At 32.7% G+C, this 24,794-nt stretch overlaps 2 protein-coding genes across 2 annotated transcripts; one reads left to right on the top strand and one right to left on the bottom strand.

Moving 5' to 3' along the window:
- Positions 1-1,927: 1,927 nt before the first annotated feature.
- Positions 1,928-15,584, bottom strand: LOC105231126 (uncharacterized). The gene is made up of 7 exons (XM_019992071.3): positions 15,114-15,584; positions 12,748-13,926; positions 9,610-9,730; positions 6,382-6,542; positions 5,452-5,559; positions 5,184-5,378; positions 1,928-5,102 (listed from the first exon to the last, which is right to left on the bottom strand). Exons 1-7 carry the CDS (start codon positions 15,364-15,366, stop codon positions 4,966-4,968), a joined length of 2,154 nt encoding a protein of 717 aa, XP_019847630.2. The 5' UTR covers positions 15,367-15,584; the 3' UTR covers positions 1,928-4,965.
- LOC105231125 (uncharacterized) lies at positions 6,722-7,600 on the top strand. Its single transcript, XM_011212235.3, has 2 exons — positions 6,722-7,079; positions 7,133-7,600. Exons 1-2 carry the CDS (start codon positions 6,978-6,980, stop codon positions 7,409-7,411), a joined length of 381 nt encoding a protein of 126 aa, XP_011210537.1. The 5' UTR covers positions 6,722-6,977; the 3' UTR covers positions 7,412-7,600.
- Positions 15,585-24,794: the final 9,210 nt, after the last annotated feature.

Raw genomic sequence — 24,794 nt, forward strand, 5'->3', positions numbered from 1 at the left:
TATTCGTATTAAGGCAACGAAACAAGAAAATTACATTTATCAGTTGATAAAGTGGATTTAAAAAAAATTTGAATATTAAAATTTTCTAAAATAATTAAGAAACCTTAACATCGCGTTTTGAAAGACCAAGGAAAAATGCAGAGCCTATAACACGTAAATACACGTTTATACTCTATGTATGTATTGTATGTACCTATACTCGAATGTAATAATTGAGCATAAATTATTTTATTAAAATACAAAAAAAGGAAAAAAATATAAATAAGCAAAACGCCCGCCTTGCGCAATTTTTCAAAATTTGTACAATAAATACTGTTAGGTTAAATATGCAAACGAAAAATGCTTCCTTATCCAGCATTATCCAACGCTACTAGGGTACACTTGTGTGCAACTAATTTCTTAATCAAATTTCTGTTATATCATTAAATAATAAAATTTCATTACATTCTTAACAATACAACAAACAAATGCTTGAACAACAGTTTTTTTTTCTTAATTTTAACAAACTTATATACTCCAGCAGGTTCATTGCAAACTGGTGAAACTAAGGAAATATACATATGCATGTATGTATGTATGTAAAACATTCAGCTATGGGTTAATCGTTGGTCAATTGGTTGCTTGGTTTATTGGTTGGTCGGTTAATTGGTTGGTTGGTTGTTTGGTTGGGTTAATGATAACATTGATGGATTATGATGGTTGTGGCGGTGGTGGTACATGGTGGTGATACTTGGTCATATGCTGTTGATGTCGGTGATGGTTAACGCTTGGAGTTTTTCATAGTATTTTATTTTTTCTTCATTTATTTTTTATTCGTTAAATCAATGCAGTTTAAATTTATGTTTTTACTCGACGCTTGCATCACGTTTATCAACTACACACATTCCACGGTGGGGTTATTTGCAATTATGAACGTCGGCACATTTTTGTTGTTGGGTTGGAGGTGACGGACGGTTGGTTTTTGTTTTGTTATTTAAATAAATTATTTGCCAGGATTTAGGGAAACGAATTTTGTAGATAAATAGAAAAAAGGATAATTTTAATAATTATTCTAATCAATTACAATTACAATGCAGACAAATGGTTTACATTACACTAGATTTGAGTGGTATGTGATAAAATAATTTTCGGTTTACATGCAAGCTTTTTCAATACAAAATGCATAATTTCGGTTTTTGTAAAAAATTAAAAAAATAATTGTTTTAAATAATTTTAAAAGTGAAATTATGATTTTCTTGTCTAGCTAATTTCGGCACTAAGAAGAAAATTAAAAATAATAATAGTTTAAATATTTTTATAAGTGAAATTATGGTTTGAAAAAAAATTTAAATATTTTTTAAGCGAAATTATGATTTTCTTATCTATCCGATTTCGGCAGTAGATAGAAAATTATAAAAAAATCTAATTTAAATATTTTTATAAGTGAAATTATGGTTTGAAAAAAAAAAATTAATAATTTTTTTAAGTGAAAATATGATTGAAAATCTAATTTAAATATTTTTATAAACGAAAATTTTAAATAATTTTGTTAACTAATTTGTTTACTATTTTCCAAAAAAATGCAGTAAATAACTTGAATAAAGAAAATGTTTTGAAATTGTGCAAAGTGCAGTTTTTGTGAAATAATTTTTAAAACAAAAAAACTCTTATAAAAAATTCGAATTTTTAGAAAATTTTGAAAATGCAGCAGCAGGTGGCAACTTTCCTATTTCTAATTTTTATTTCATTTTTTCAAAATGGTAAGTTACGCGTATACATAGTTATGCAGCTGTAGGCTATAATTGTGGCTAAAAACAAAAGTTAAATAATATAATAGATAATTTGATGAATTAATTTCAAAAATTATATACAACAAATAAAAAAAAGTAAATACAAACCCATATGTTTAATACAACTGAAATTCAAATATAAATAAAAACGCAAAATATGATTTTTTATGTTTTATTTATTTTTTTTTTTAATTTCGCCAAAATGAAATTGACAGTTTCACTTTAAACTTTAAACTTTTCTAAATTAAAGAAAAAATATCGTATAATGCTCGTGAAAATAATAAATAATATTAACATAACAGGCCCGTTGATATACATACATATGTAAGATTTTATTTTTTTATTTGTAAAAAAGATAGCATAATAATATTAATAAGAAATTAAGAATTCAATCCAAAATCGAGTAGAGTACATTAGAGCGCCGAAAATATTATTCAATACAAATGTACATACTATAAACATATATACATCGTAAACAAAAGTGGAAATGAGTGGTATACTTTTGCAAAATTACCGCCGCTGTGCTTTGGTTATTCTATGCTTCTGTTCTTTTCTTTCAACTTGATGAACGTTAAGACGATTATCATGCTCATTACCATGATTACCATTATTGACTTTGTTATCACCATTATTATTTTGAAATGAATATCATCGTAATTAATATGATTATCGCAGTCATTATTATGAATATCATCATTAATGTGATAATCATCGTCATTATTATGATTGATCATAGTCACGAATATGATTATGATCATCATTAATGTAACAATCATCGGCATAATTATGATTTTCATCGTCATTATCATTATTATGATTGATCATAGTCACGAATATGATTATGATCATCATTAATGTAACAATCATCGGCATAATTATGATGATCATCGTCATTATTATGATTTTCAACGTCATTAACGTAATTATCAAGCTGATCATTTCCTTTATTTTGATTACGATTATCTGCCAACATCTTGAAACATTTGCTTTATCATTATTTCTTATAGTATGAATCAGGATGTAGCCTGATTATTTTAACTGGTTCATCATCAGTTTCAAATTTTTCTGTATTTTGAAGTGTTTCTTCGATTATTTCACTTTGACTGAAAGCATACGAAGACGACGCACGGTAACTCACAAGTCAAAATAATAATAAGGATACTAATAATAATAATAATAATAATAGTAATAATAAAATTGAGTATACTGCCGCCATTACTGATTTAGAATGTTTATTGGTATTTTATTTAAGAATTGAAAATACAAAATTTGAAACACATTACTCAAGCATGAAAATGCTCACACGACATTTCGCGTGTTTCTTTCGTAACTTTTCTTCCTTGTCAGCTGTGCAATAGCAACATATGCACAACAACAATAAATACATTTCAAACGCACATAAGCGGCGTTTATGCCAGTTATATTAGTTCACCGTTGCCTTGACTGCATATTTTTGCTACGGCACTGTAACTTTTATGTATTTTCATTACGTTGGTATACATATATTTAGAAAAAAATAATCATTAAAGTGTAAACGTGTTTTAAAAATTAAGCGATAAGTACTTAAAACAAAATTAACACTCTTTCATTATATTTATTGTATTTTGCATTATTATTTTCATTCTACATTTACTACTGCATTACAAAAACAAACAAAAGTCATATGTATGCATAGAAAATTATGAACTTTCTAAAATATTACAAAATTAAATACGCTATAAAGTATGAAAAACGCAACTACATGGCCGAAATTTAACAGCATTAAATAAAAATAAATGATTTATTACAAAACTAATTACACAAAAGTAAATTAGGCACAAAAGAAAATTGTAAAGAAATATATACCGACTACAGCAATACATTTGTGTATAATTTCTTCGTTTCTTTTTACCATGTATTTATGCTAACAAATGTTGTGTTACGTATTATAACAAGCAAACAAAAAATTTCAAAAAAAAAAATAATTTTTGAAAAAAATTAAAAAAAAAATTTGAAAAAAATTTCAATATTTTTGAGATATTTTTCAAAATTTTGTTTTTCAAACAATATAAACATAATTGCTTTAGACTGACAACAATCGTCAATGTATTAAGTCTCTTTTCAACTGCAAAATGTGTAATTAATATGTATGTATATAGTATAGTACTTGTGTCTATGACTTCTGTTAAGTGTATTTGTTTGGTTGTTGGGTTTTAACTTAGATTTTAAAGAACTTAAGATGTTATTACTATTTCTTTCTTTTTGTACGTATCAAAAAGAAAAAAATTCATGCAATTTTTGCATTGCGGAAATTACATAATTTTATTATACAATTAATTTACAATTAAGTAAATCAGTTTTCAATTTGTTAACTAATTTTTTTCCTCTTCATCTTTTTCGCTAAGTTTCATATTATATAACGTTTAAATTGTTTTGGTACGCCCTCAACGTCTTGTATTTAAGTTTACACACGAAAACATGTACGCCTCTCACAAAAGAAATATAGTACATAACCACTTTTACTAGCTATTTGCAGTTTTTAGAACTAAACAAAAGCATAGAGCAATCTGTAAACGCATTCGTTAAGAACTAAACGTTTTACGCAACTTTAACTTTAGGCTTATAAACTAACGCCTTGATTTTCGTTAACGCTTTTCGTCGTTTTGTAACCGGCAAGCGACATTTTAGCGTTTAACAAAAAAAAACACAAAAACAAAAACCTACGAAACTACGAAATAGAACCAAATATATTTTGCTTTTGTGACAAACGACATTTTCCATATGTCCATTGTTTTGTTTTGCTTTGTTGTTGTCTTGTTTGTTGTTGCGTCTGAGTGTCCGATTATTATTATATTTTACAATTATAAAGTACATAAGTATATGCTGCGTATAACTGTACGGGGTTTCCTGCCTTCGTTCTGGATAAACTTAAGAACTGTTATTTTATTTTTAGTTTGTTTGTGTGTGTGTTTCATCAACTCATAAATGGTAGCGTAAACTGTGTGTGTTTTCTTGTTTGCAGTGTTGTGAATTTAAGAAAAAAAAACAAAAACTGTACTCCACTAACTGTCTGTTGTTCTACATGCATGTAGAGTTAATTGCTTAATGTTGTTGTAACACTTATCTCAACTACATGTCTGTTTATACTTGTATGTATGTATGTGGGTTGTTTTGATGGTAGCTGGTATAACTGTGGCTGCTGTGCTTTCTACAAAACTTACTGATCTTGTGGATCTGTGTCGCTTTCTTCCAATTCACTCTTGTTGCGTCGCTTTTCATAGATGAGAATGATCGCACAGAGGATCAGAACTTCGGCGCAGATACCCAGGAAAGGCCACAAGGCGGCGAGTTTGCCTATGCAGCAAAACAGAAAAGAAAAATTCTCATATAATTACATATATGTAGAGAAATAACATTAAAGGGAAAGGTACACACCCTTAACACGAACAAATGATGCATCACTAGCATCAGCGTAGCCGGCATACTCATTGGCGTCGTTGCGTCCAATGCATTTATATTCGCCTCTATCATCCAGGCTGATGTTTTCAACAGACAAAATTGCGTTTTTCACTTGATTATCATCGGGTTTCAATATATAACGACCTGTGCTGTTTGAGATTGTCAAATTACCTGCGTATAAATTTAATATGAAACATATATACAAATATACAAAAAGAATTTTACTGCTGCAGCCATAACATACCAATCATCCAGGACAATTGTGGGTCTGTACCAACAGATGTACAGACAATTGACAATTTCTCACCCTCTACAACACCGGTATTCGAAGGCACTCGTACAACAACGCGAGCTACAGAACGAAATAGAATAAAACATATCAATGAAGAAATGCAGTTTATTGACATTTTTAATGCTAACCGCATATAAAAACTGTCGTAGGTCAGTATATGGAATACATGCATACATTGGGACAAAATAACATTGTAATTAAATTCTGATATTTCAAAAAAAATGTAAAATTGTAATTAAATTCTGATATTTCAACAAAAATGTATTTTACTAAGTTGATAGGACTGAATATTGTGTGTACGGAATCGTTGCGAATATTGGAAAAGACTTACAGTGCTTCAACAACACAATCCTACGAGTGGTACAAAACCTTCAAAGACGGTCGAGAGATTGTTGAAGACATGTCTCGTTCTGGACGATTTTCGAGTTTTCAACTGAGGAAAAACTTAACAAATTTAATGATATGGTGCTTGAAAATCGTCAGTCCAGTGTTTTTGCTGAATATTTTAGATATGAAACGCGTTCTTGCTCGACTCGTCGTGATTAAGCATAATTTTTTCGATAAGAAAACGATAACGGCCGATTTTACAGCCAAAAACGCAATGAATACCAACGATCAAGCACCGCATACACCAGATTACAGTCGATCGAAGAGATAAAATAAAATTCACCCAAAGGAGCTGAAGGCCATCCCAAAAAGTGCGTATGAAAAGTGTTTCGAGGACTGGCAAAATCGTTGGCATAAGTGTACTTTCATAACATCTGGTTAGGATTGCTTTGAAGGCGACAAAATAAATATTGATTGGTAATTAAATATTTTGCGTTTTCTTTACAATTTCCGGGTCATTTTTTGTTACAACGTATATACTAGTATTATACTTACCAACTACATTAATTTCTTTCTTCTGATCATCGGCTACACAACTGTAGAGACCATCATCGGCAACATCTGTTCGGTCAATAATGAACTTTCTTTCGGCCGCAATAATTCTGTAACGACCGGCAAGCTCTTTGACTTTCGCAACATCCGTACCGTTCTTTTCCCTAGGAAGAAAATAAACATGAAACGATGTTAGCAGAAATCAAACGCTAGTATTTACAAAAAATACAAATCTACTGGCTGGCATAAATGCTACATAAAGAGAGTAGTATATGTACATATGTATGTATAAACACTTGGACCAAAATAAATTGCTGTTACAAGTCTTAAGGCAGAATCGAGTAAACTGTATGCGATATTTCAGAAAACTTCAGAAAAAAAAAACTTTTATTCAAAAAAAAATTCATCATATTCAAAACGATTTTTTCTTTTTCATATATAAAATAGAGCAAAAGATATAAATTTTTCGTTCACATCGAAAGCTGTGGTAAAAAATTTTCACAAAATTCTTTTGCATTGGCTAAAATTTTGTTAAAACCGAATAACACAAAAACAAACAAACGACGGTGGTAATTTCGGGATTTCGAATCGAATGTGCTATGGCCAATCAAAATGGGCAATTAATTTTGCAGGCGTTGCAAACGCTGGAAGAGCCCGCAACGGTTATGAAAATCGTAACACATATCGCCGACACAGCTGGCGTAAGTAGACTCATAACTGTTTTTATTTATTCTGTGCTCATGGGTGGTTGCAGGTTCATCCCAATGATGTTAAAGAATCGGTGCAAGAAACGTTAAATGGCGGCGTACGTTACGGCTACATACAACGCGCCAATCGCAAATATTATGCGGCACCTGTTGACTTGGACACTATTGCCGGAGGGGAGGGCAGTGATCCGGAAGTGGAAACTAACAAGGATGATACAAAGGAGACTGGCGAAATGGAGGATCGTGGCGGTAGGCGGCGCAGAAGACGTGCAAGTCGTAGTCGCAGTCGGAGCCGACGCGGCTCCCGACGTCGACGTCGTCGTTAAGCCATTTTTAACAAAGGTAAAAAAAAGCCCAAAAAAAAATTATGTATTTTGATGTGTCTCGTCGCCTCTCTATGTAAGATTGTCTACGGTGTTTCTATATCTACGTATATTTTGAGAAAATTACAATAATGTTAAAAAAACTATACATATTTTTCTGATAAAACTCGAATAAATATAGAGAAAAATAAACGTTTTTTCATTGAGTCAGTGCTACTATAGTATTGAGTATAGGTTAGGTGAGGTTAGTCTGGTGGGCTTGTGAGCCACGCATAAAACAGTTTTGTCTTTTTGGCGATGTGCAAGGTATAACTCCTTAACGAAGTGGAACTATATTTTAGGTTATAGGGGAAAAATGTAGCTGTTGTGCGCGCAGTTTAAACAGGCCAGTCCGGGTCAAATTTGATCGTTGTTGGTATATTGTTTGCCAGTTCGCCGATGAAAATGAGTTGTCAAGAATGTTAATGCATTTTTATACCTTGAACAGACTATTTGTATAATTTAGGTACCCGCTACAACCACAACAAGTTTGTCAAGATATTTGTGACACCAAAAAGGAAACGTCAGAGACTGTATATATAAAATATATATACTTATATAAATAATCAGCGTTACGAGTCTGTCTCTCTGTATATACGCAAACTAGTCCCTCAGTTTTTGAGAAAATGCCCTGAAACTTTGTACACGAATTTTTCTCGTCGAGAAGCTGATCTTTTGGGTGAATCGCCGATATTGGTTTAATATAGCATATAGCTGCCATATGAACCGAGCGATCGGAATAAAGGATCACTTTTTAGTTTGACGAGATATCGTTATGAAATTTGGCACATATTAATACTCCAGACAGCACTATAATCTCCGAAGAAATTGTTTAGATCGGACAACTATAACATATAGCTGGTATACAAATTGGCCGCTCAAACTCAAATCCTTGTATGAATAACTTTTCAATTTGGTAAGGTATCGCCACGAAATTTGGCATCCATTGTTATCTCAGACACCAATACAATCTAAGAACAAATTATTCCGATCGGACCTTATAACATACAGCTGCCATTTGAATTCAGCGATCAAAATCATGAAAAGATCGCTTCATACACTTTTATGCTAACGGAAGGCACCTACTCGTATGACGGGTATTATAGCTTCGGTGCAACCGAAGTTAACGGTTTTTTCTTGTTATACCATAATTTTTAAGGGTTTACGGGCTTTAAAAATACGAATTTTTTATAGTCTTATTAAATTCTAAAACACCTCTAGAATATTGTCTTAAGTTTCAAGTTAATACGAGTAATAGTTCCGGAGCTGCAGCCTTGAGAACTTGTGCGCTCGACGCCAGCTAGGCTAAGTGCGCCGTCTTTAAACGCATTTTTCTCGAAACTGTGTTTTTGAAGTCGGTGGGCAAGATTTTTCGAGAACTACTCAACCGATCTTCATGAAATTGTACACAGATCATGGAGATACAATTCTTAAAGACATTAATGAAGGTTTTCTTTCGATTACAACTATTTGAAAAAAAGTCGCGAAATTTTCATTTTTTTTTGTAAAAATCTCTTGTCAAAAATCCAATGTAATTTTATTGTAAAACTGTCTGCCAAATATCTTATTTTCAGTTTTTTTCCCTTGTCCAAGTTCTAAGATAAAGTTTTAACTAAAACTCGTATTTTTTCACTTTAGATGATCCCGTAAGAAGTTATCTGGCCAACGCGGTTGCAAATTTTTTTCGAGGGAACGCCGGAAATGGCTTCGCAATGGTTGAGTTTTAAATATTTTTTTCCGAAAAATATTCATTTTTTTTATTAGAAAAAAAGTTGTTGAAAATCGTCTGTTTTTTAACCGAGGAAACCCATGTAAGGATAGAGTCATGTGTAGATGTTCACGCAAGTGAGGAAAGTTCTGTAGCGCCATTCACTTGGGAGTGGCCAGAAACGATTCTTTTGCATATGACTCAAGCAGCTCGCGACTTCCGGTCCTAGACCAAGTATTCTCTGGGTAGCCTAAGAACATCCGTTTGAAGGCGAGATAAAGTGAGAAGACGAAACATCCCCTCCACATGGTTGTGCGCCACGTAAAAACGGCCCTCAATGAAAAAATTTAAATTGCCTCGGATGAAAGACCCCACTTTTGTTGACGACCATGGCAAATGAATACGATTTGAGGGCACGCAAACAACAAAAAAAGTGTTGAAGCTTTCGACTTACCATTTCAGCACATAATCACCAGCTTTGGTTATGTTACAGCTAAGTACTAGAGGTGATCTGATTTCATATACTTTTAACTGATGTTCTGCATTATCGTAGTTTGGCACCAAAAATTCAGTATCTGTAAAAGAATTGTTCGAATATGAAAATATTGATAAATTTAAATACATACGTGTGTATGTATGTATGTATGTATATATATACAAAAAATTATAAATTATGGGTTTCCATTAAATATTCATAAATATATCATAAACTCATTGATGGTTAATGAATTTAATGTTGTGCTAAAATTTTTATTTTCACTTAGAAAATGTTATGATTTATAAATAAAATAAAATAAAAAAAATATATAATAATAAATTAAAATTATCTTTATACATAAGTAGTTTGCTTAGAAAACAAAAATGACTACCATACATATGTACGTAAGTAAACGGTTGAAAGATAAATAAAAATCGCACTAGCAAATATATAAAATAGTACAAGGTATTTTAACAAATATTTTATCTTACACATAATAGTATTGGAAAAACATAATAAAAGCGAAATAACGCTACATTTACTATACAAACATATGGCGAGAAGGGTATGTATGATATTATAGAACGGTGTGTGAAAGTAGTTGATATGAAAATATTGTTTTATCACATGAATAAATGTGTAATAATAAAGAAGTGTGTTCTGTAAGCGAATAGCGTCAACTACTACACCAGTAATTTGACAAAATAAAAAGAAGAAAGTACATAGATATGTGTGTTTGTACATAGTAAACGAAAAAATGAAAGCATTTTTTGGCGATGACTCTGAATTTTACACTTGGCCTGTGAATCTGTGCTGTACTATATACTATAATATACATATGTAGATATTTGCAAATACTTATGTATGTAAATATGTATGTATTTATGTATAAATATTGGCATTTTTGGTACTACGCACACTACATACGTACATACATATGCAACATGAGTAAGCATTGTGCTTGCAATTGCTCTTGTTGTATGTCGCCATTATGTCATAGTGGTGATGGTGATGATATCACTTTCGAGTTTATTGAATAAGTTGCGTATAAATGGGTGCTAATAAATACGTAACTATGTATGTATGTATGTAAAATTATGTACAAAGTATCTGTATAAGTATGTATATAGTTGTATATAACGGCATGACGTCAAAATTTTAAAGACTCTTTTATTGTTTCAAACTTGAACTGAAATCATATAACTTCGGAAATTCTTTTTATGTTTATTAGTCAACATTTTGCTTTTGTTTTTGCGCGGTATTTCTTTACTTTTGTGGCGTCAGTGATGAAATTAGGGTATAAACTTTCATTTTGTTTAGTTTTGGCTAATCAAAGCTGTGCATTACTATGCGATTAATCATGCAATTGATGGCACCAGTTAGCAATTGTGTAAATAGTTGTCACTTGGTGGTTGTGGTAGTAGTGCAACTTTGTCTATTAGTTGTGAAGCACATTTCGTTTAATTTTTATTTGAACGGTAAATTAGTGCTCACCTCAAAAGGAAATGTAATATTGTTCTGGAATATAACTTATTCTAATGATCAATATGCTTGGTGCTAGCTGAGTCTTTGTTATTTAGGAGACGGCAGCATAGACCTAAGGTCGCGATGCCTTTCTCGTCTAGCAATCAATATTCTAATGATATCAACTAAGGATGTGTGGCGCGGAAAATGTCGGCATTTTGTTTAATGAAAATACTATTACAGTGAAATTTTTATTAAACGGGCGCGATATTAAGCGGACGTCTCCATTAATCGTGCACAATGGCCGATTCAAACATCTTTTAATGTGTATTAAGGACGAAGGACGAGCGGACAACCCTTTTAACCGGACAACTCTATTAACTAGAGAGAAAACCTGGTCTCGCCAATGGCCACTTATGTGAGATTTCACTGTAGTAACGAGTTATTACAGGCTATAGTGTTATTTGCAAATTTTTGCTTTAAAACTCTAGACAAGTTATATTTGGTGCCGGTAGGACTCTGTTGAAAAAAATTTGATAATTGTTGTTGATTTTGTAAAATATACAACAAATGTGCTACATATAATTTTTAGCTAAACTTTTTAAATTTTTATAAATATTGGAACTGGATGTTTGCTGTTGTCAATAACAAAACTTTTTCATTTATTGATCGCAGAACAAAAAAGCTGTTTTCACATTTAATAGCACAGATCGAGTAAGAAAGCAAGGATCGAGTACGAATATTGGCTGCCTTGATAATTAAAAGCACGGATCAAGTAAAAATATATGTAAATATATGTATTTCAGCGCGGTGAATTTTGTATTCCTTAAGTTGAGTACATTTATAAAATGAGTGTTGTTGTTTTTTTTAAGTACTTTAAGTAGACAACAATGTTTCGCGCTTGATCTGTAATGCTTCGAATACCTTTGGGCTAAGGTTACTAGATTCTGCAGCTGAATACAAATTTCGGTATATCGGGAAACTTGGAATAGAGATTGTTTAAGTGTTTATACACAAATAAAATTATTAATTTTTTTTAATAATTTTTTCGCATTTTATGCAATTGTTTGTTTTAAGCAAAGCAAATGTTTATACGAACAATTACAAAGCTTTTATAAGCTATTTTGAAAGTTAATAATAAACTGCGGTATATGATCGTAATGCTGTTTACTTAAATATTTAAATATTGCTAAGTTTTCATAACAGTCGAGTGATAATCAGAAAGAGTAAGTTTGCGTTATAATTAAATAAAAATAGAGGCACAAGCAATATAGCGAAGGAAAAAGAAAAATTAACGGTTTATAAAGCATATACAAAAACAAGCACATTAAAAAACTCGAAATTTAAATATATAAAAGTTGAAAAAAACAAAACAAAAGTATTAAAGATGAAAACCAATTTCAAATTCGTATCCATGGTCACTGAACGATGGGCGAAGAGATGGCACTGTTTGGTAGTGGTGGTGGTGGTGGGGGTTGTGATGACGTTTGTGAAAGCAAGTGAAGACTGAGACTGAAATGCGTTGATGCGTTCATTTAACTGAGTTTTATTCAAACTTGTTTTTATATACTTATATATTTTTGTTTTTTATTTTATTTATTTATTTTTTTTTTGTTCTTTAGCGATAAAAGCTAAATGGTTAAGGCTCACCCTTGCGGATTGGCACTTGTGCCATGCGAGTGGGTTGTGGCGACAAAGCTGTGGGGAGCGACATGCCGCCGCCGCCCGCCGTAACCGCGGTCACACCAGATATAGGGTGTCGTTGCTGCTGCTGCTGCTGATTTACAAACTGATGCGGTGGATAGGTTTGCAGTTGATTGCGCTGCTGCTGTTGTTGCTGCTGCTGGTAAACGTCCATTGGTGTCAACGTTTGTACACCACTACTGCCAATTTGTTGTGGCGTGAACATTTGTGTCGGTTGCTGATAATTTGGCGCAGCTGTTTGCAGCGGAAATGTGGATTGTGTTTCAACCAGTTGATAGCCGTGTGTTGTCAAAGGATTGTTATACATGTTATTGCTATTGCTATTGCTGGCAGTGATCCCGTGACCGTGATGCTCCAAATGATGATGTGGAGGTGTGAAAAATTGCGCGACTGGCGCTACTGTTGTGGACAGCATTGTTGTGCGTGGTGGTGGGAAGTTCGGCATCGGTGGATATTTGGCGTTAGCACCGACACCGCCACCACTGCCACCGTAACCGCGACTAGGCGCCGTTGTTATTTCGCCATATTTTTTTGGCGGCGTTATATACTCCAGATTGATAAGGCCTGTGTCCAGTTCACTGCCAATGCTGGCGCCTTCGCTGCTGCTATCCGGCAGCGTTAAGGATGGATTACCATCAAAGTTTGTGGCGTTTATATAAATCAATTTGTGTTGCTCATCCAGTTTCGTTGTTTTAGGTTGAGGCCTTTGTTGTTGCTGCTGCTGCTGCTGCTGTTGATGATGGTGATGATGTTGTCGCCGGTGTGTTGTTGTTGTGGTAGTTTGTGTTGGCAGTGGCATAGCCGGCGAAACGTCCACCTCCATGTGCGGCTCCCATATGCGTGTGAAAATATCATCTGCCGAACTGGGTGTCAGATCGTGTATCGTTTCGTATGCCGAGAGCGTTGAAAGATGGCCACCACCGTCACCGTCACCGCCGCCGACGCCGACGCCACCCGCTGTTACCACAAATGGTGTATAAGTTTGTGGGTGTGTTGGCGCCTCATTGGCGCTGCGTACGTGCAACATATGGTAGCTTGTGTGCAAATTGTTGCACTTATACTGACCCTCGTGCACCTTAAGCGCGTGACGCACGGAAAGATGCGCCTCGATTTTGTGTTTCTCACCTTGAGAGTGGAAAGTTGGGAGTTTTAGATAAAGATTTAAATTTGCTGTTGATATTGCTTTCTACAATTTTGTTTTCTATTTTTTTTTTTTTAATTTCTGCTAACTCAAAGACGCAAATTCTTTTTAAAATCTATGCCTAACTATCAGAACAGAATACAACTAAATCAAAAAGTAGTAGGGGTGGGGTAGTGGTTTGTTTGGTGAAATAAAACGAAAATTTATTCATTAACATGTATAAAACCCAATTAGAAACTACGCTGGTATATTTTCATTCGCTAAGAAAATAAATGGAAATGTGTGCCAGGTGAATCAAAAAGTAACTGTTCGGTAAGAATTAAAATCGAGGCTTATGTATAATTAAGTTCTTATAAAAATGGAGGTGCATATATTTTTCAATGATACACAGCAAGAAATTTCTGAGCGAACTGATGAACGATACGAATCCGAAAATAAAGAATGCCGAGGAGTTGCAGCCATTTGCATGAAACAACTGTCGAAACTCATAATAGATTTTCAATTGAGAGTTTATATAAAAACAGTCAAGAAATCTTATATGACAACAGAAATATTTCAGTGCGAAACTATGGTCATGGATAAAATTTAAAAGTTTAATGCTTTCTTATGTTATTCTCTACTTTATATGTTTTATGGTAGTACTATTAAAAAAATATTAGAAAAATCAACGCAGAGTTGCTGATGATCAATTATTAAAGTTATGCATTTACCTTTAAGTAAAATGTCTCAGTAGAAAAATATAGCAAAATGTAAAAATACAATAAAACCGCGAAATAATTTATTTTTAACGCTTATAACTGCATTTAAAAGGCGATTGTACGGCGATTTTTGGCATTTCCAGGGATTTGTTTCTACGCTGACAGTATTCGCTAATTTTTGATTCACCTTTAGGACTTTGAAACCACACACTAAAGTACAGACATAACGTGTAAACACTGCTCAGAGCACTTTAGTAACTTTATGTCATTAACTACTTTGCTAGATCTATGAAAAAAAAGTAAACTCTATCGACCGTATAACGTTAATGCAAAAAGAAAACCGAAATTATTTAAATTCTTTTTTTTCACGCATGGCGCTTCGCGGTTTGCAACAACTAATTTGACTAGTAATTTGTATGCGAAAAGAATATGCCTGCTGATTGCTAAAACACCCACAGCTTGGTTATACTCACCCTCAATGGCACTCTCCGACAGCGTGTAGGAGTGCTCATCGCGTCCGTGGCGTAGATTGTGTCGCGTTATTGGCTCGCCATCTTTTAGCCAAAATATGGGTTCGGCCAAGGGGACTATGCATGTGATTGAGAATGGCTCGCCAATATTCACATTTGAATCGCCATAATAAATCGCTGTCTCATAGTCAAAATCTGCCAAATCTGTGTTGACATTTCGAACGCACATATGCCACACACGCATGCATGCATGCATGCATACATGTCATCATGTGTGCATGTGCATATTTACATTCGTATAAATTGTTGTTGTATTAGATGTAGTAGTAGTTGTTGTTGTTTTTGTTGTTGTTACATTGCATGCCATGTGATATAAAGGCGAAAAATATTGCGTGTTTCACCATTAGAAAATTCCCATTTAGTACATCATTTCGTTTCGTTTCGTTTTTGTTTTCGTATCGTTTCATAATCCACAACAAATGTTTGCATGAACGATTCGCATTTAACACAGATTTTTCAGTACATACATACTTGTAATTCAATTCAATTTAATTTGTTGGGCTAATTATACGTTTTGCAGAAGGTTGAAATTGGAGGAAATAATTATAAAAAAAAAAAACAAATGAAAATGAACGAACATAAAACTTCTAGTGAAAAATAAAATAGGAGTAAAGAACAACAACAGAAAGAAAAAGATACACACGCTACACTAACTCGGCAGATACATAAATAAGGAAAATATTAATGAAGAGATAATTAAATTAGTTTATATATAATAAAACAAATTGTAAACATATGCAGATAGGTACATACATTTGTACGTACATATGAATGTATGTAGGTATTGTGTGGAGAGCGTGTTCTAAACAAATCGTGTCTGAATCTATGTATGTACATATGTATGCAAGTGATGGAAAGTTAAAAATGTCAATAATAATGTATTTTCAAAGTCAAAAGGATGCTTTGTATATGTGTGTATGTATGTGCACTTAAATATTTATACTTTTATTAAACGCTGCTTGTTAATTTTGCTATTCTAATATAAACCCAATAATTTTGTGCATATTTATATTGTATTTCACAAGATAATGAATGATGATATAGCAGAATTAGTTTTTTGTCAAATTTATTTGATTTCAGCAACAAGTTGAATGTAGCAGTGAATGTATTTATGAATAACAAATGGTAAATATGTTTGTGTGTATGTATGCAGTTGTAAATGACGTAGATGCTACTGAACAATTTGCACAAACAAATAGCTGCGCTATAAAAAATCAGAATCATAGATATTTTCAATAATAAAAAAAAAACAAAAATCGTCTACGTAATGTAACGATTGTGTTAAAAATAACGTGTTAATATACTACACCTACGGCGTTGAGATGAGGTGAGGTGGCAAAGTGGAATACAAAATTTATATGTAAATATTTATAACATAAACGGAATTATAGTTATTATATAAATACTACATACACTGTTGGGAAAAATAATAGAAACAACATACACTCCTGTACTTAAAACCAAACCATTAATTATTTACGAAAATTATATACATAAATGAAATAGATATCACTAACTCCTTTTTAGTCAATTTCGCATTTTTTTAACTAAATTTGAGATCTTATGATTTTACCATGTACATGTGTATAAGCAGGAAAAAAATTTGAAACCAGCCAGAATCCCAAAAATTCGATGACTTACATAAAAATATCCTTTTTTCATCAAATGACTTCAAGAATACCGAATAGGCTAATTGAAAAGCATTTGAAGGCACTGTCAACTAGGAAAGTTCTTAGAAATGGAGCAAAAAAAATTTTTTCGTAAAAAAAAAAACAGTTCGCAAAGCGATGCATAACCCATAAAAATTGGAATAACGATATACGGTGTGAAGAAACTAAAATGAATTTTTTCGGACTTGAAATACTACTTTTGATCCGAAACGCCTAATAAATACTGTCAAACATGGTGGAGGCAACATCATGCTTTGGGTCAACTTTTCCGCCTCAGGAATTTTTGCGATATTTTGGATAAAAGAAGAAAATGTGTGCTCCAGACAACGTTAATATACGGGAAATGGCCTTAAAATGTGAACTTGTTAAGAAATGGTGCCAGAACTAAAAAATGCATGTATGTAATGTAATGGCATGCCCAATCCCCTGAGCTAAATCCGATAAAAAACCAATGTTACTTAGTTTTAAGCATTTGGTTCCTATTATTTTTTCCAAATGCCAAACAAATTTTAAAAAAATTAAAAAAAAAATTGTTTGTTAAGAGAAAATTTAAAAAGATCTTGTTCGGCTTATAATGAACTATCTCATATGTATATTTGTTAAAAAAAATATTATTTTAGATATTTACGAAATAATTGAAGAATTTTTGACCTATGTAAATCTAATAAAAAACAAAACAATTTTACTTAGTTTTAAATAAATGCAAAAATAAAATTAAAAACAAAATTTTAAATAAAAAAACAATTAATTTATTTTTAATAGAAAATTTAAAAAAAATTTGTTTGGCTTATAATCAAGTATTAATCATATACATACATATATGTATGTGACCTGGTCTACGAAAAGGGAGCTAACGTGCGAAAACTAGTTTTCTGGGAAACAGCTGTTAAAAATAAACAGTTTCATCTTCCATCCGAATCAACTAAAAAGTGAAAATTGATTTTTTGACACCTAAGCCCCCTTTCCGTAGACCAGGTCACATATGTTAAAAAAAAAAAACAAAATTTAAATAAATATTACTGTATATATTTACGGAATATTTGAAGACAACCTGCTTTTATTATTTTTTCCAACACTGTATGTATGTAGAGATAGTAAACTAATTGCTTATATGTATGTATGCTTTTATTTAAATAATAATTTACACACGCTTTCGACTAAATATATGGCAGAAATGTAATGATTTTTTCAAAAATATATTTAAATAAACATAATAAACTTAAATTAACGCAATTTCACAGCGAGCTGCCGAACACGTGTGTTTAAATTACACGCTTTTTGCACACAGGACCCAAATAAAATTCCACAATTGTTTTTCTCAGCACACAAGAAATATGCATAACTATAAATTATATTGGAAATTGAGGTGGAGGGGAAGTTAATTTTGTCGTGTGAGGGCATTTAATTTAACTCATTGCAAAAATGCTGAAAGTTTATATACGTGGTGGCACTGGCGCTTTAGTGCTACTGACTGTTACTTACGAAAAGAGGGTGGGAGGGAGGAGAGTGATCTGTTAAGGTTGTTGAATTTAAAACAAATTCGAAAATCAGTCGCTGGCAATATTTCGATATAAAACAGATTCATTATGCACTGGAAGCGCATATTGCTTGAACGCACACTGTCTACCAATATCCAACTCGTGATTAATTTGCATGATTACGAATTCAAGTAACGCATTAACTTGGTAAAAATATGGTCACATATGTGTACATATTTATGCACATACATATGTATACTATGGCAAAAGCTTGTACAAATTTTATTTACCATAATGACAAGTTGGGCGCCCGAATTTCTATTCAGTTTAAAATTTTATATTTTCTCTGCTTTAAATCAATTCTCTACGACTACTAATTAGTTTTTCGACAAGGGCGTGAAGGCGTATACTTGACTATGCGAGCAAATCGCTGAAATGTTCACACACACTTGAGAATTTCGGTGTCACTGTATACTTGTCTATGCAGCAGCAAGCACACATTATATTCATAATGAGTGTTGATATGTATAGTCGGCCGCTTTTCGCATGATACCAAATAATCTAAATTATAATTTTATAAATTAAGAGTATACGCCTATAGCTGACTCTAGATAAAAATGATGTGATAGGCACATGCATGAACCATACATATGTATGTTTATATATGTAGTATATACATATGTACTTGTATGTAACTACAATATAAGCGTACATGGAAATATTTTTTCACAAGAAGAACTAAAGTGAGCTTAGAACTATTTTAGTTTATAAAAAATGAGTTGCTCTCTTAGTTAAAAAAGCCGAAAGCAGTAGAGGTGTACTTATATTCTGTTTTTATTATTCTAAAGTTATTATACTAGTAGTTTTGAAGCCTTTCACATTAAAAAAATGCTAACGGAAATTTGCTTTAAACATTTTTATACCCTCAACATGGTATATTAAGTTTGTCCCGAAGTCTGTAATACCCGGAAAAAAGGACGGAGAATATATAAATAAAGGATGAGCAGGACGAGCTGAGTCGATTTAGACATATACGGATGTCTGTATGCGAACTATTCACTCAATTTTTGAGATATCGACCCGAAATTTTGCACATAATAAATTCTTGTAAGGAAAACTCTCTAATTTGATGAGATATCTTCACCAAATTTGGCATGGTTTATGTTCTGGGTCAATGGTACAATCTGCAAAGAAATTGTTGAGATCGAACCACTATAGCATATAGCTACCATACAAATTCAGGGATCGAAATCCTGCCCTTGTATGAAAAACTTTTTTATTTAACAATATATCATCACAAAATTTGATGTGGATTATTGTCCAAGTCAACGGAATAATCTCCAAACAAATTGTTAAGATCGGCCCACAATAGCATATAGTTGCCATACAAACTGAACAATAAAAATCAAGTTCTTGTAAGGAAATTTTTTTTATTTGATGAAATATCTTCACGAAATTTGACAAGGATTATTGCCTAGAACAATGCTACAATCTCCGAGGAAATTTATTTCAGATCGGCTCATTAGAACATATAGCTGTCATACAAGCCGAACGATTAAAATCTAAAAGTTTTTATTTATAAGGTGTATTATAGTTTCGTGCAGCCGAAGTTAACGTAATTTTTTGTTTATTTATTTTTAAGTACAAATTCTGATGTCATACAACACATAGAAGCCTGCAAATATTTGCCTTAATTAAACTTAGCCAACATATTTTAAAGGTTAAATGTCGCACCCATAGCAAAGAACAGATGTTTAATACTAGAACATTTTTTTAGTAATAATTTCGGCAATGTAGAAGTAATACTTGTGGGTGAGTATGAGAGGCCCACATTAATTTGAATTCAATCTACATATATTTATTTTGGTGCGTTGAAAATGTGCCATAAATTTTGAGTAAGACGAGTATGTGACAAAAATATTTAAGAACGGCAACATGATCAAAGCAAATAAAAATAAAATTTGCAAAAAAAATCGGAATTTAGTAGGCACCACGCGTTAACGCAAATGGTTAGCAGCAAGATTTCAAGCATACAAATATATTGTACATTGATATCCCTTTTGCAAAAACAATGCTAAATTAATTACTCTTAATTTTTTTAGATAGTACATAAATAGTTCTGCTTTGTCTTTTTTATATTTCTATGGCCTCATAAACCATTAATAAGCGAAATATAACCTTTAATGTGTGGTACTATTGTTTTATGGCGTATTACTTATCAAGAATGTAAATATTTGAGTGCCACAAAGCTTTCACTGATAGTCGTTAAATCATAAAAACTCTGTTTATGACAATAATTTTGCATTACAGAGTGAAAGTAGAGGTTCTCAGTTCCACTGATGGAAAAATTCAAGAAAAAAAAACAAGTAATAAAAGGTTAAGTTCGGGTCCAATTGAACATTTATTACTCTTGCAGGTATCAAAGTCGAAACAATTTCAATTTCAGGACAACAAACCTATTTATTCTGTAGCAACATGTTGCAAGACTATAAAAATTCGTTGAAAAAATACTTAAGCTTTTTTACAACCTTTAAGTCATATTTCGTTTCTCAAAGCTCAAATTTCCGATAGGCACTTTGAAATTTTGAAAAAAATGGGCGTGAACCCGCCCTCAAATACAAATACCTTCTACACCACTAAAGGTACAACAACCGAATTCGCCTAACGCAAATACCGAAAATTCGCATGATAACCCTGGCCACTCCCTATATAACGGTACAGTTAAAATCTTCTAAAAGCGCAATAAATCAATAACTAAATACGCCAGAGACATGAAATATTACCCCCGAGATGGTATTTGAGAATTTTAGAGAAGCCAGGGTCAAAATTGGTCGATGGGCGTGGCACCACCCATTTTTAGGTGAACTTACATATCTCGCGACCCGCCAGACCGAATTTGGTACTTGACATTCTTATGACATTTTCATGTCACAGCGTGAAAATGGGTGAAATCGGACTACAGCCACGCCTACCTTCCATATAACACAATTTTTAATTCCATTTGATACTTCCACTTTTCAGTATACAATGAATTACTATGTATATCAGAATAAAACTTTGCACAAATAGTGCATTTGAGGTCTGACACCTTATGACTATAAATTGCCTGAATCGAACCAAAACTACTCAAGCCCGTAGACACTAAATTTGTGGACCCAGTGCGTATAGTTGACTTTTTATTAAAAATATTGGCTAATGTGTGAGATATATAATTGAAATTCAGAGAGAATCCTTTCCTGATAATAGTATGTTTGGGTATGTACCTAATATAACGATTTTCTAACTCCCGGGTGACTTTATATGACTTTTGGCACACATCGGTCAATATGTGAGTTACTTTAATAAAATTAAAAAAGCGGTTTTTTCTTTTAACAGTGCATATTTGTGCTTAGAATGAATAAAGTTGGGTGCAAACTCGCCCTAGACCCTATATAACTAACAAGCTCTACAACTTGTATGTTCCTGAAGTTACTTCCCTGGCTTTAATCCTTGCAAGTTGCAAGGGTATGAAATATTCAGTTATAGCCGCACTTCGCATAAGCACTTCCTTGCTTGTTTTAATTGTATTTGCAAAATTTATAAAATGCTGAAGTGACAGATTATTGCCCTCACTATATGTATATTATTAGTGACAATTTCGTTCGTGACAACTAATGCTGGGAAAAATAAATATTCACAAACAAGTCGAAAATTATAAGAATTTCCATATAGTATATGTAGCCGAAGCAAAGAGCGTCCAATGCACGCTCTGGCCGGTTAGCAGGCACAATTGCAAGGGGACCTCTGCATGCAGCACTCTACAAACAACAGCTTGACATTTGTAAATAATAATGTTAATCAGTATGCAGCGACAATAAAAACAACACGTACATACAATAGCGTGTATGCGCTAATAATTAAGAGCGTATGTTATCTGTAATAAGTCAGTTTAAAATAGAAAAATAACAACAAAACATTGTGACAAATACTTGAGCGTTTTTCGCGATAACATTATTGTGTAGCAGGAAAATGATAAGATACGAGCAATCAAGAGGAAGCAAACAAAAAAAAATAGCACATAAATAATAAATAAGGTCCGTTACTTGAGATTGACAACGAGCATGGGTACTAAATAGCAAAAACGCTGCTAAGTACATACTTACATACAATGTGGAAGAAACGCGAGCGTTTCACAAGTGACTCTTGATATGACACATTGAAGACGCAGTCGCTGCAGAGGTAAACACACGAGCGATATGTAGCGGTACACGAATTTATAGCGCATACCTGTGTTTACCCGCGTACAAGCAGATTTACACAAGTACCATACACTTAAGTACATATGTACATATGTATGTATGTATGTATTTACATAGTAAATGCATAAGAACAAGCGAGTAGGTATAGACAAATAAAGTGATAAATTTTATCAAAGCATTACAAGGTGATTTCAACGGCGCACACCAGTCAAGCACCTGCGTAATTTTACCGTTATATTGGCGCATACATTTGTACATGGTTGTAAATATGCACATATACATGTGTATGTATGTATATGTATGACTTCCGCTTCGTAAAGCGTGTTTTTGCCAGCATGTGTGTGTTCGTTTCATCGCTGGTTTCCACCCGCTTCGCTAATTAACTTACCGCTCGCGCACCATACTCATAATCGCATTGATAAAGTCAAAAGATTACTTGATTGGCGGTGGTGATATACGATCGCCTGCCACTTGCAAAACGCCCCACTCCAGGTTTTACTCCGTAAAAAACATTATGGACAAGCCTTGTATTCATGCTGATTTTTTCTTTTCTTTTTTATTGCTTTAATAATTATGTATGTATACGTTGTAGTATGTGTGTATGTGCTGAGCATGTGCTTCTAAATTATCTCGAAATCGAAATTTATAATTTTAAAGAAATTGCGCGCTATTACGTAAAACACAAATCAATTAAATGGATCAATCAATCAATCGTTTGGGTGGCTTTCGGTCGGCTATTTATGCTGGCTTAATTGTTGGTTTAGTAAATTGTTTAATTGAATCAATTTAGTAGCATACTGCACGCCTAACAATTATAACTGTAAATATGTTCCGTGATGCACTAAAGCCCAAGTGGATTGTCTGAAAAATGCTTTTAGTCTCTATAAGACGCTTTTGAAAATTATAATTAAAAAAACGATTAGAAAATGTTACGAAATGTCGACTACACAATGTGAGAATGAGAAATAAATATACTCAAAAATTTGTATACCACGTAGAGGGTATACTAAGTTTGGCGACAAGTTGGTAAGAAAACTCTGGCGACCCAGGGAAATAAGTACATACTTATATAAAAAAATCGGCTTGACTACTGAGTGTATTTAGCCCAGTCCGTCTTTTTATCGGTATATTCGAACTAGTCCCTCATCTTTTGAGATAACGATTTAAAATTTTCCCTATGTCCTTTTCTTACCAAGAAGCTGCTCATTTGTCGGAACCGTCCATATCGAACTACTATAGAATATAGTTACCATACAAAATGAACGATCGGAATCAATTACTTGTACAGAAAACTGTTTTATTTGCTCAGATATCTTCACAAAATTTAACATAAATTATTGATCACGGCAAGGATTCAATCTCCAATTATGTTATTCAAATTAGGGCACTTTAACATATAGCTGCCATACAAACTCATCGATCAGAATCACGTTCCTATATGGAAGACTTTTTTATTTGACTAGATATTGGCACGTATTATTTTTTAAACCAACGCTACATTATCCGAAGAAATTTTTTAGATCGGACCATTATAGCGTATAGCTGCCATACAAACTGAAAGATCAAACTCAAGTCTTGATATGGAAAAAATTTTTATTTGACAACATATCTTCACAAAATTTGACATCGATCATTGTCCAAGACAAGTCTACAACTGAACAAATTATTATGATCGGATCACTATAGTATATAGCTGTCATACAAACTGATCGACCAAAATGAAGTAGTTGTGTAAAAAAATATTTGACTGATATCACCCCGTCCTTTGGCATAGATTATTATCTCGAGCACCGCTACAATTTTCGAAAATATTGTACACATCGGACTAATATATCATTTACATATGTAGCTGTCATACAAACTGATCGATCAAAATCAAGACAAAAACCTTTTTACAACTTAAATGCCATAAGAAATAGACATGCCCAGGGTATTATAGCTTCCGTGCAGCATAAAATACTGTTTTTTCTTGTTTTCGAAACTGTGTTTTTGAAATCGGTTGGCAAGATTTCTCGCGAACCACTCAACCGATCTTCATGAAATTTTACACAGGCCTTTGAGATACAATTCTTAAAGACTTGGACGAAAGATTTATTTTTCGATTACAACTATTTCAAAAAAAGATCGCGAAATTTTGCTGAAATTTTAATTTTTTTGTAAAAATGTCTGTCAAAAATCCAATTTTCAGTTTTTTTCTATCGTCCAAGTTCTAAGTTGAAGTTTAACTAAAACACGTAT

This window comes from Bactrocera dorsalis, chromosome 1 (genome assembly GCF_023373825.1).
Source record: "Bactrocera dorsalis isolate Fly_Bdor chromosome 1, ASM2337382v1, whole genome shotgun sequence".
Classification (NCBI taxonomy): Eukaryota; Metazoa; Arthropoda; class Insecta; order Diptera; family Tephritidae; genus Bactrocera; species Bactrocera dorsalis.